Raw genomic sequence first — 13,450 nt, forward strand, 5'->3', positions numbered from 1 at the left:
CCGCAGCCCGCACAGAGGCCGCTGCCTCTCACAGCCCCCGGGCTGCCCCCTGCGCGCTGCACCCCCTTTGCTCGGGGAGCGAGGGGCGGGTGTGGGGCTCCTTCCCCAAGAAAGATGGGGGAGGGTTTGTCCTCCAACAAGGGGAGGCTGTGCCCGTGTTCCCTCGGCAGCCCACGCCTAAAGGCTCCCCCAGCACTTTGAGGGGCCCCTCGATGGGCGAATCCTGAACGGCCCCGTCCTGTGCCCACCCGGAGGTTTCTCTAGTGTCGATGTGAACTGGGAAAAGGGGTTTCCTTAAAAACCAAAACCAACCAACCCACCAGCAACTAGAAGACAACTTCAGTTGTCGATATGGTGTGTTTTTTCTTAACGGATGGGAATGAGCCCAAAACGTTTGCAAACCATCAGTCATTTCACAAAGTGTTAGCTCTAAAGCTGATACGTCAATATTTTGCTATTCTCAGCTTGCAGTTGAAGTCTGGGGTAAAATACTTTCACACTGATGTCTGAAATGCAACTTCTGTTTTCTGCATCTTGGGATGAACTATCTGGAAGAGTTTGGATATTTTGTACTAACAAACTTTATTTGAACAGGCACCGAGCAGTCTCCAGACACAGGTGGGCAGCCAAAGTTATTGTGCATGAGCTTTTTCTGAGGAACCAGGACTACCCCAAGATCCCAAAACCATGATATTTGAAGCAAGCCACACTAGGAGGATTGTAGCAAACTACTTGATTCCCAAGGGAATTATGAAGGTATCAATTAACTACAGCCAGAGGAACCAAAGTCTGGACTGGTACAGGGAAAAATATTACTAAGATGGTTCCGTATTTGAAAAGTCATCAAAACCAGGTACTTTGTTTCCATGGGGGAGATACTTCTGTAGAAAGATGTATATGAGCACAGAGGAAAGGATATAGCATAGAAGTAAGACAGTGCATATTTTATTTCAGACAGGTCACATTTTTCATCAATTAAATAAGGTAAAATGAGTAATTTCAGCCAGATAAATCCACTTGTTCATAAAAGTAGTCTTATTTAAAAATGTAACAAATTTTCTGATAGGATGGTCTGATTGACTGAAGCATATCCAGCTATTAATTTGTTTTTTTTACTGCACCAATAATCATACTTAATTTAAAAATGAGAAACTTTGGTAAAATACAAACACAGTTTTAAGATGAATAGGATCAATGTTCTATTCTTACTGTGCTGGGAGAAATAAGTACAGCTCTATAACCGCTGTGATACCTGGAAGAGGTTTAATCAGAGTAAGTGAAAGGATTTTAAAATAAACTTTTAAAGCAAATCTAAAAGAAATAAACTAAGTTCAATGTCCCAAACATGTTTAACGATGAATAGAAGACTGGTTGTTCCACAGGTATTCTAAATTACCAACAATGAATTAGTCCACAAATCCTTTGTCCAGCCATTAGAGATTCCGAAATAGAATGCGATATTTTCACACCAAGTCTTCTGATTTTTCATGTCCATACAATATTTAAGAAATGTCTATTCCACCATATAAAAAAGCTTTAATGTACTACAAAGTTAAAAACAAAAAGAAAATGACACAAGCTAAAAGTAGAAAAATACATTGTAAAACATTTATATATTTTGTTCCTTACACTGATCAAGATATAACAAAATACTTTAGATTAGACCACTTTCATAAATTCTTGGCATTTTTGGAAGCAGGCAGTTATTGACTCCACAGTCACTGGTCACCCACTAGCCAGCATCCAGTAAAGATGCCTGACCCTCACAAACATCCTGGATATTTTAAGTTTCTAGCAATCCTGTGTAGTCATTAGGCTTTATATTTACTAGAAGAGTCCAAAATTAACAGAACTATTCTAAGTTAGATTTGACAATCAGTCAAGCATCCCTGCACTATATAGCAATCAGCCAATCTTTTCTAAGGCAAGACCTTGTGGATTTAGGTTGCCCCAAAGGTACAGCAAGGACCTGTGTCAGCTCTGAGGTGACAAGGACAGACCTAGCACACTCCTCCACTTCTGTTGCCTTCTCTCTTGCATCCCCAACATTCACAGGAACCAAGTTACTGCAAAAACAGAGATGATGGGGGAGGGGAAAAATAATGAAAGAGAGGTATTATCTAATAAATATCAACAAAGAATACACTTACACATAATGGTGCTGAACCTAGTTTTAAGCCCTTATTGCCATGGTTTTCTTACCAGTTGCAGCACGGGGCTGTGCTGCCGGCAGGCCTTGCCTCTGACCAGCGGGTGGTGCTGGTACCCCAGCAATGACAGCAACATCCTCCAACACTGCCTCCTCAGGATTATTTAAAAAAAAAAACCAAAAAACTCAAAAAACCACAAAAAAACCAAACCCCAAACAACATCTATAGTTTAATTTGGAAAATGGATTTGCAGCATCTCCCTAGTGTTGTTACCACCAGAGTTGTTACCACAGAGTTACCACCTTTCTATAAAAGGGAACTTTTATAGAGCTTGTCTGGATTAGACATGAGGTGGTAAATAGGATGTAAACAAGTTAGTGGAAGGTCTGCATGTAACAGTAAGAAGATGGGATGGCTATTAAGATGCACTTTCTTTAAACTGGTGTTAGAGGAAAACCAGATTTCACTTCAAATAGACATGTCTGTTACTATTAAAATCTAATTCATATACATGCATGTATAAATACATCCACCCATGCATTCAAACCCAAGTATGCAGCACTGCCATTGGTAGCCTGTAAGACTGCTTAGATTTATACCAACTAAAATAAATTTGTGTTCTCATATTAGGGCTGGAATATCAACCAGGTTGTGCAACTCTGGCTTTCTCCTGACAAATTTTGCAGTGCATGAACATTTTATGCCTAACTCCAGATGCCACATTTCCTAGAAAGCAACAATCTTCCTGCACTGGTGAGGTCTATGAGGATATCAGCTCTCTGGTCTGTGCAATAACACATTGCAAGAGTCAATTGTCCCAATTGGCACTTAAGACTAAAAAGAGAGTTTTGGGAATTGCTACTAAAGTGTAATGACTGTTCCATCCTCCTCAATTCCTCCCCTGGGGATAACCAGACTGTGTCGGGGATCAGTTTTTAAGGAACTGAGTAGTTTGTGGATGTTGCCATTGCTTTCTCTGCCAGAGTTGTTGTTGAGCACCAGGTCCCTTTGAAGTCTGTGGCTAAGGCTGCTGCCATTGATCCGAGAGAGGCTACTAGAAGTAAGGCTGTGTAGTTTGGGAATGTGCTGTGGCTCCAGACCACCCTCGATGACAATATCAGCCTCTTCATCACTCTCCATTTCATCAGGGTGGAAGTTCTGCAGCACATGGGATGTAGGCAAGCTGTGGTGACTTGCAGTGCTGTCTGTAGACTGACCAGAGCTCCCAGACATCCTACTGCTTCGAATAATGTTATTCCTCTGGTTTGCTGGCTTGACTGTGATAATAAGATTATGGCTGTTGGCAATCATCATGTCTGTGACTTGATCAAGAGTCTTTCCTGCTACTTCAATGCCATTAACTTCCAGGACTTCATCATTCACAGCCAGCAAGCCCGTGCTCTCTGCTAAGCCTCCAGGAACCATACGAGAGATGAAGATACCAGGTACTTTTTCCAGTCCATGAGGAGTAACCCTTACGCTGGTGCCATCACGAATGTAAAATCCTAAGGGCTTCTCACACCCGTGTCGATACAGCCTCACTCTCCTGTGTGTTTCAGGAAGAATGTCCACATCTATTATGGAAGACACTGGTCTGAAATCATGAGGCATGCTGATGTTAATGTGAGGACGTCGGCGGAGGTTGTCATTGCGGAGTGTCACCAGAGCTTTCTTCTTCCTTGATAGGGTATTGGTCCCAAAATTACTGTAGTCCACTTCATCTGAAAAAGAAATGTATCAATGTATCAATGAAGCAGCTAATAATTTCATCTACAGGGCATTCAATGAAGCCACACTCCTGGTAATATGGAAAAAACAAAATTAATTCTGCCACTAACTCTAACCTGCATCCCATTTTAGGTCCGTCAGCACATAGTTCTGAATGAATGAGTTGTTTTCAATGACTACCCGTATTTTGACACAAAATTACTTATGTTCTCAGCTCTTGTTGTCAGCTGTGAAGAATGCAATCACTTGCAGCTGCAGGCCTGGTAGACCATCTGAGATGTGAGACTGGATTTTCAGACTTTTACTGTAATTTTATTCATATGTCTCAGGTGGGCAAGGAGTGTATACACACAGCTGACCTTAGGTACAAACATGCTGAAAACAGGTTGAGAGAGTAGTTGGGTATTGTGGCTTTAGACTAGCCTTTATTAGTAAGGGATTTATGTTCATATGCATCTCTTGATAAAGCACTTTTCTTTTTAGAATATTTTAGTTCATTCCAGCTGAACATGACAGCAATAAAAAGCACTAAACACTAAAAGTGCCAAGTACCAAAAAAGTTCTGTACAGCAAGCAGCCTGGCAGAAAGAGAAGAAAGGAGAAATAAACTTCTCTGCTGCCTCATCCATACACTAAGGATCTCAGAATAGACACAGACTCACACACACAGTCCTGCCTTTGAGAGGAAGATCCACAGGAAAGCAACCTTTCTAGGGTCTACACTTTAAGGATTTGTTTAAATATTTCAGTTTCAATAGCAGTATCCCAAGGGCATGTGCAAAGTGATCAATTTCAAATCAGCCAAGTCATATGACAGGTTATTCCATATAAGAAGCTCACACTGTGCTTTGCATTAAGAAAATATTTAAGTCATGAAGTATTTAGTGTATAAAATACATCACTGCATTTCACGTTAAAAATATTGTGCATGTTTCAAACCTGAAGCATATCATTTTGGATAAACTAACAGGCTTTCACTTTATTCCACTGTTGAAGATGAACAGTAAACTACAGAAGTACATTACAGAACTGCCACTGAGAAAGTTTTCTCTCTGACAAATTAGCCTTGCATAGTAATGTTTGAGAAATAAAAGACAATACCTCTACCTAATAAAGGCTGAAAAAAAAAGTGTTAGTAAAAAAGCTTTTTAAAAAAATTTTTATTTCTTGCAAGGGCTTATTTTCAAGTCAGCTTTCAAGGTGGTTATAGACTTGATTGATAGACTTCATTTAAGTGACACAAGTTACACAACTCAAAGGACACTTCAACAAGGTGTTAAGCAGCAATTTTGATCTTACTGAGCATGCTTGGAGCAGGGTGTTGCAGTTAGTTCACCTCAGAGGTTCACCTGCAGTTAGTTCACCTGCAGAGGTCCTTTTCAGCCTGAATTATTCTGTGATCCTACACAGTACTTTGGGAAAATTTGAAGACCTCAGAAAGTCTACCATTTCTTATAATATATTTAAATTGACTATGCCAACACTAAAGACACTAGAAGACACCTAGAAGCCCATCCTGAAGGAAAAGCTTCTGTGAAATAAGGACGCTCCTTGGACAAGTGTGCCGTGTTTAAGTTCACACTTTCCCCTTATCTCTCTCCTCTGCTCAGAGATGTACCGACTGCACAGGCCCTACTGTGTTATTTAGACTGGTGAGACACAAGACTCAAGTCCTTAAAATCATACAAACACAAGAAGCTCCCAGCTGGTTCCCGGGAGTGTATTCACAGCCAAGATGGTGACTGTGTGGAGACAGCACTTCCACAGTCAGTGCAGGGTCTACTCTTTTGAATTCACAAGCCACCTGCAGCAGCCAAAGCCAGGTATTATTTTGTTTCTGCCATCAACATCTACATTCACCTAGACTTCCAAGTTTTAAAGGATGACTTTGAAGGTTGGAAACAAATTTTTTTTCCTTGTCAAGTATGGCTCCACAAAAGATGCCATTTCATCACTGCAATCTCAAACACTGCTCACCCTCACAATTCACTGATAAATTTCTGTGATGGTCCTAAGAAAACAACTCAGAGATTCAGAATTAGAATCAAAATTCTTCCTCACTCGAAATACAGCACTGCACCTTTTAAGTTCAAGACAACCTCTACCCCAAAATTTCAGTTTAAGGTGGCAATTAAAATTACATGTGGGTTTATGGGTTTAAGACTGTCTCTTGCAATGCTGGCAAGCCAAACTCAAAACAAAAGCCACATCCATTAAAGACCCAGAAAATTAGGTCGACGAGTGCAGTTTATTGCACTGCAGATTAAAAAAAAAAAATAAAAATCACAGAATCACAGCATTACCTTGGTTGGATAAGACCTCCCAGATCACCGAGCCTAACACTGACAAGACCTTCACTAAGCCATATCCCTAAGCACTATATATTCTGAAATACCTCCATGATAGTGACTCCAGCACTGCCCTGGGCAGCCTGTTCCAATGTCTGATAACCGTTTCAGTGAATACCCAATCTAAACCTCCCCTGGCACAACTTCAGTCCATTAACTTGTCCTGTCACTAGTAACTTCATTGAACAGACCAATTCCCACTTCTGTGCTTCTGCTGGCCACACCATTCCTTTTACAGGCCATGATGCCATTGTCCCTCTTTGCCACCAGGACACACTACTGGCTCATGTTCAGCCAGCAGTCAATAAACACACCGAAGATCATAGAATCATAGAATCGGCCGGGTTGGAAGGGACCTCTGAGATCATCAAGTCCAACCCTTGATCCACTACCGCCGCAGTTACTAGACCATGACACTAAGTGCCACATCCAGTCTCTTTTTAAATATCTACTACTTCCCTGGGCAGCCCATTCCAATGCTTGATCACCCTCTCGGTAAAGAAATTCTTTCTAATGTCCAACCTAAACCTCCCCCGGCACAACTTAAGTCCATGCCCTCTTGTCTTGCTGAGAGTTGCCTGGGAGAAGAGACCAACCCCCACCTGGCTACACCCTCCTTTCAGGGAGTTGTAGAGAGCGATGAGGTCTCCCCTGAGCCTCCTCTTCTCCAGGCTGAACACCCCCAGCTCCCTCAGCCTCACCTCATAGGACTTTTGCTGGAGTCCCTTCACCAGCCTGGTTGCCCTCCTTTGGACCCACTCCAGCACCTCAGTCTCCTTCTTGAACTGAGAGGCCCAGAACTGGACACAGTACTCAAGGTGTGGCCTCATCAGCGCTGAGTACAGGGGCAGAATCACTTCCTTGGACCTGCTGGCCACACTGTTCCTGATACAGGCCAGGATGCCATTGGCCTTCTTGGCCACCTGGGCACACTGCTGGCTCATGTTCAGCTTCCTGTCAATCCAGACTCCCAGGTCCCTTTCTGTCTGGCTGCTCTCCAGCCACTCTGATGCCTCTCTGCTGGGCAGCTCCCCAAGACTGTACCACTACTGGGGGTTGCTGTGGCCAAAGGGCAGGACATCTGACCTGACTGAAACTCATGCAATTTGCCTTGGCCCATGGATCAAGCATGGCCAGATACCGCTGTAGAGCCTCCCTGCCCTCAGGCAGATTCCACCCATCTTAGTGTTGTCTACAACTTTACTAAGGGTTAACTCTATCCCCTCACCTAGATCATTGCTAAAGATGTTAAACAGGAGCAGTTCCAGTACTGAGCCCTGAGGCACACCACTTGTGACCAGCAGCCAACTGGTCCACTGACCACAATTCTCTCGGCCTGGCCATCCAAACAGTTTTTAAACCAACAGAGCATGCTGTGAGCAGCCAATTAAATGAAACACATTCCCTAGTTATCCAACCCCTGAAAGTACCCAGGCAACTTTTCTTTCCCACTCCATGTTGGTACATTAAGACTGATATACTTCAAGGAAGGCTTGCTAAAACTTTACCAGCTAATTCATCTATGAAGATTTGCTGACAAAACTTTTCTTCCCTTTAAATTAACAACCCAGAGAATTAATTGTCTCAACATTCGAGTTTGTGATTATCAGGTACTAATGTCACAGGAGAAATTCAATGGTCCTCCTAATGTGCATGGGTTATTTCTGAAGCAGGTTTTTCTGGGTAAATCACCACCAGGGCAATGGAACAAAAGAAGAGTTTGTTATACCCTGTGACCTCCTCACCTTTGCTTAATCCACTAATCTGTCTCCCCAGACAATCACCGGCATTCCTTCCCTCTGAACAGCTTCAAAATAACCACCTCTTTTAATAACAAAAAGCCCAGTTTACCACAAAAATGATATCTGTTTCCCCCAAACATTAACCAGGCAGAAGCAGGGATTACATTCAAAGTGATTCCGGCTACTTTCAGTGTCAGACTGCTGTGTCTGACCATTGTTGGATTTAGTATTTCAGGGCTGCCACATGTTCTCCTGATGACTGGATGTTTTGTTTTTAAAACAATGTCAGGCATTAGTTTCCAACTGTGACCCTAAACATATGAGGAGGATGAATTCCCAGTTTTAACAGGTAGAACTTAAAAGCTCTCTGAGTTAGCTCTCATTTTCCAACCTATAATGATTTTAAGAAAAAACCCAATTAACTATTTTCTAGAAAAAAGTCTGGAATATACACTCCTCGACAATACAGGAACTATTACTTACTTGTATTTAAGATGACCTGCTGCTCACTAGTAGTTACACTTGCTTGGGACACCACTTTAAAATTAATAAAGTAAAATTAAGAAAAAACAGAACAAAACAGCTATCCCCTGTTTTAACAACAGCTGTTGCTGTGGCAGCAGAAAGTTATCAATCTCTAGCACAATGAAAAATAAACTTCCTTCCCTCACGAGGTAACTAGGAGAAGTCAGCCAACATCACTCATTTTTATCAACTACAGGGTGGTCACACAGTGGTGTATTACCTATTTCTAGAAATAAAGCTGCTCAGGTGGCATGTGACAGACTGAAATGAAAACTGTGTCACTGCATAATTTACAACTATACACTTTTAATGACGGTCTGCAGCTTCTTGTTGGGTTTTGAGTTTCTCGCCATATAAGATTTCAAGCAGGAATGCCACTTCAGTCAATGAAATGGACTGTGCTTAATGCCAGGTCTCAGTGAAGACCTGTATATGCCATATGAGACCAGAGAGAACTCGTTTTTCACATTTCATTTCTTGCAATATCAAACTGTCCTTTTGCAGAGCAAAAAGTCTATAGAAATCTGCATGCCTCCTGGCATAAGTGCCATCAAGTGCTTAGAACTCAGAAAGTCTTAAAGCCTCATGGTTTACAAAGTGTTATGCTTCCCTATGCACTGAATGAGGCTGGGGTGAAACGTTACCTGCATGTGGCAGAGGGGAGTTTGTCCTTAAGTTGCTGAATATGACCCCAGTTTCTTAGAATGGGCCAGGTTACAGGGAGCATTTTCATGTACAAGATGTGGTGCTTTCAGATTAAGATGTCCTATGAGCTGGATGGATAATCCTGGGTAACCACTAAACTTTGGAAGACTCAGACCTACATTTTACTTGTGCCCATAATTTGCTTCCTATTGAAAATATTGTTTCTGTAAAAAGAGGTGAAGAAGAACATTTCCCACAGTTGGAGGACTCCTCAGCTTTTCAGTTCTCTTCTACTTGAAACCACAACCTAAAGCTACACAAAAACGTACTTCAAGCTCTTCTGTAGACACTGAATATCATTGCAACTCTTTTCCAAATAAGGTTTGGGATTTTTTAGATTTAAAGAAACATCTGGTTATCTAACAATGAGTTACATAAAGTCTTAATTTTGTTGCATGCTTTCTGTTCATATGTGCTTTTCCCCCCCCTCTTTTCCAAACAGAGTTGTCACTACCTACTTACAGAAGATAAATGCTGCAGATCTCTTTACACAAAGATGTATCTGTCTTGACAACATTGGTGGCGGCAGTAGTAGCTTAGTCTTTTTTTTTTTTTTTAACTGCTGGAACCACTTTCACTTGTCCAGCAACAGTAAAATCCAATAAAGAAAAACTATTCCAGGCATGGCTACTTTATTATCAGAATTTACTTTTAAAAAAAAAAAAAACATATCTGGAAAGTTATAGACAGTAGCAACTTTGAGGAACTCTTTAACAGTTCTGTAGTCAACCAGTGACTTTACAGAATACATTAAATCTTCCTGGTGGGCATCATGAATCCTATCACTATGTCATACAGAGCATAAGAGCAGAGCATACTTACAGGGCTATTTATAAGGGAAAGAAAACTGCTTAGAGCATCTGGTTGTAGCCAAGAGAGTATTGTATTTCTTTAATTTATATGAAACAAGAAATTATAGACCTTCTGAAAAAACCACCAGGAGCACCACTCCCACTGCTTGGACAGCTGTTTTTCATAGGAACTGCCTGCCAGAAATACCAAAGCTTAGCCAGATAAGATTGTATAAACAAGCTGAATTCCACAGAGAAACAGACTGCCAGGCTCCTATAGGAACTGTTCATTTCAGACTCTACGTTTTCAGTGTACATACACTCATGGCTTATTATTTCCTCTGGGAACTGTGGAACATTAGTTGACAGCTCTGGAAAGTACTTCAAAGACAAAATTACTTCCACTAGGGAGAGCAGCACTTCAGGCAGCTTGGGAAGGAGGCCAATGAGTCATTAATAGTGCAGGGTAACCCCTCCATCCAACATGTCTCTGTTATTGAGCATTCAAATTAGCAGCAGTCATAAAACTGTTTCAAGGGAACATGTCATGTTTAACCCTTCTACCTTTCTGCTTCTGTCCAGCTACGAAGCACTGTCCGTGTTTTACACAAGTTGCATTTGGTTCCTATCTTCTCAGATCAAAACCAGAAGCGTTTGTTAAGGAATCGGACAACAAATAATTTGGCAGTCTCTCATCTGTGACCTGTAAGGCTGACCACATGCAAAGGGATTTAAGAGGAAACAGATATGAAGTGAACTATGGCTTGAAGGGAGGTCCAGTGCCAATATCACTCATCAAGGTGTATTTAGTGGGGGGAAAAATAACCTTATCTGAATGCTTACATTGCATTCTATGTGCTACAGGAACATTAAAAAAATCCAGCTATTGCTGCTGCCAACAACATACGGGTGAACCAATCTGAAAAACACAGTAGGTAAAGTAGTGGTAGCTGGCATTCAATCCAAAGTCAAGTGATGTATTCTTCACATGCACACTCCTCTCTCTCCGAGGTCAAATAACTGTATCACAAGTAGCTGGACACAATCTCACTAACATTTAGAAGACTACTAGGCATTACAGACATTCAACGGGTCTTTTGAAGCACAAATAAGATCAAAAGGGATAAATTCAAATTAACAAGGGAACACATTATTCTTGATATCCTTAATCTCAATCCTTGAGTTTTGAAATCAAAGCTTTCCAAACATTTGTTTGTATGCTGTAAACTCAGACATATTTCTGAAATTTCACCAAGTAACTGCAATAGAACGAAAGCTTGAGAACACCATCCTGCTCTAGTCTAGCCCCTACTACATCTAGTAAACTGCAATTTTGCAAAAGGCAACCTTCCTTCTATAGTGATTCAGTATTAGAAAGATAAATTTGCCTTCTGACTTCAAAAGCGTTTATTCATAGGTGAAGATTAAAATCTGAGGAACACAAATGTCTCTCTCTCTACTCCCAGAAAGTTTATCAATTTAAAATATCCTATCCCCTTTCAAGAAAGTGAACATTATTCAGCATGTTACAGGAAGCAAAATTATAACTGCATTCTGCCCAGGCTCTCTTTCTGGTGTCAGACGGGCAGAAGGCTGCTTGCCTTGAGAATTGCTGCTCTCCTGCATTTCTCACTGCTTGTCATCAGAGGCCACTGTTCCCTAGCTGAACCTCTCTCATCTCAGCAGGCCCTTTATTTTTGACTTAACTGCAGTGCTCAGAAGGAGCAGAAGCTGTTGCTCCACCTGCAGGTCTGAAACCAATACCCACAAAAAACCGTGAGACCTTGCCCCAAGCATCCAGCCTATACGTCCCAAAGCCATCTCCACCCTCAGAAACACAGCTCCCCAAACTAGCCCAAAAGCCATCTACAGGACTTCAAATTTTACAGGTAAAGTTGTGAATGGTGTTTACAAGGATTGTATTTACTAAGATTGTCAGGGTCATCTTTTTCCAAGTTTCATATGACTTCTACTCTGAAGTTTGGCAGAAACAGCCCTTCTCCCCTTGTTTCCTTCCACAAACTACATTATGCCAAGGCTGTTACTGCAGCATGAGAAAGTTGTGGGGTTTTGAGCTTTGGCTTTGGTGTTGTTTTGGTTTATTTTTTTCTTCAAATATTAGTTAATGCCTCCCTTTTCCCTCTTCCCCCCTTCCTGTAGGATGGTGGGGTAAGTCATGTTTCCTTTGCACATCTCATCCATCAATCATTATGATGTTTATGCCGAGGCCCCAGATGCTGCTAGGGAGGCTTTACTGGTGAGATGGTTTCCCAGGCCAGTCAGTGCTGAGCAGCCATCCAGCAGCAGTAATCGTGGGTGATGAGTAGAGAGAGTAATAGCATGTGAGCAGCCATCCTCCTGTCTGGATCTTGACAAACAAAGCCTATTACCATGTACCCAACACCTTCCAGCAGCCATCAAAACCAGTATACACTCAGCTCATGGTATCAAAATGAGGGCTACCAATCTTATTAAAAGATGCTTTGGAGGAAAAAAAAAAAAACAAACAACCTAAAAATCTTCCTTCCCATCCCTCCAAATCCCAACAACCACCACTCTCCAATTTATAATTTCCTGCAATCTCTTCAGCAAGTCATCATTACAAACTTAACAGAAGTTACTAAAAGCAACCGTTTAATAATTTTATTTTACCCACTCCATTTTTGACCTGCAAGACACACATGGTACCTCTTCTGTTCACTCAGAAGAGCAGGCAATTGAGGGGAACACCATCTGTTCCCCATATAGACACAAAGGGAGTATCTTGTTTCCAAAAGAAAATGAATATGCTATGCAAAGCAAAACAAAACCAACGAAAACGAGAGATCAAATTATAGTAACTCTTACTACACACTGCAGATACAGTAAAAAATTTATTACTGACATAAAACCCAGTAGATTTCATCAAGTATTCTGTGAGTACTGAATGTAACTTTCCCAGCTGGCAGCACAAAACCAGTTGCTTTTCGCAGAAGCCTAAAGTTTAGAAGATATAAAAGGTAAACTGGGTTGAAGGATTAAACAACAAAAAAACAAATTTGGGAAAATACCATTCTGTTTTTCAAAGCTACAGTACTTTGAAAAAATACCACAACTAATGAAAAGAAACCAAACTCATCTCAGGATTGTATTCATTCAGAATAAAAATTTTAAACCCTCTGACAAGGAATATTTTTTTTTTTGTCTCATAGTAAGCTCTGAAAAATCTGTAGATAAAGGCTTGGAAAGGCAGCACAAAATGAAGGTAATGTATTTGTACTGATCTATTAATGCAGTCACAGGTCAACAGAGAAAGTTTTGAAGAGCTGCAACACTGAATCTGATCAAAAACATCATCCTGTAGATCCTGATATTAAAACAGAGCTTTTTTTATCCTTCCAGAAGTTACTCTGGCAGCATCAAAGGCTGTTTCAGGGCTCTGCTCAACAGTGAGCAGAGACAAGCCACCCTGGGGAGGCAGG

The 13,450-nt window shown here is 41.2% G+C and overlaps 1 protein-coding gene across 1 annotated transcript in view; it reads right to left on the reverse strand.

Moving 5' to 3' along the window:
• Nucleotides 1-2,469: 2,469 nt before the first annotated feature.
• Nucleotides 2,470-13,450, reverse strand: part of PARD6G (par-6 family cell polarity regulator gamma) — a 67,302-nt gene continuing 56,321 nt past the window's right edge. Inside the window, exon 3 of the mRNA XM_030446337.1 lies at nt 2,470-3,871. Coding sequence (XP_030302197.1) covers nt 3,012-3,871 — 860 coding nt within the window. The 3' untranslated portion in view covers nt 2,470-3,011. The remainder of the gene's footprint in view (nt 3,872-13,450) is intronic.

Source organism: Calypte anna, chromosome 2 (assembly GCF_003957555.1).
Source record: "Calypte anna isolate BGI_N300 chromosome 2, bCalAnn1_v1.p, whole genome shotgun sequence".
Taxonomy (NCBI): Eukaryota; Metazoa; Chordata; class Aves; order Apodiformes; family Trochilidae; genus Calypte; species Calypte anna.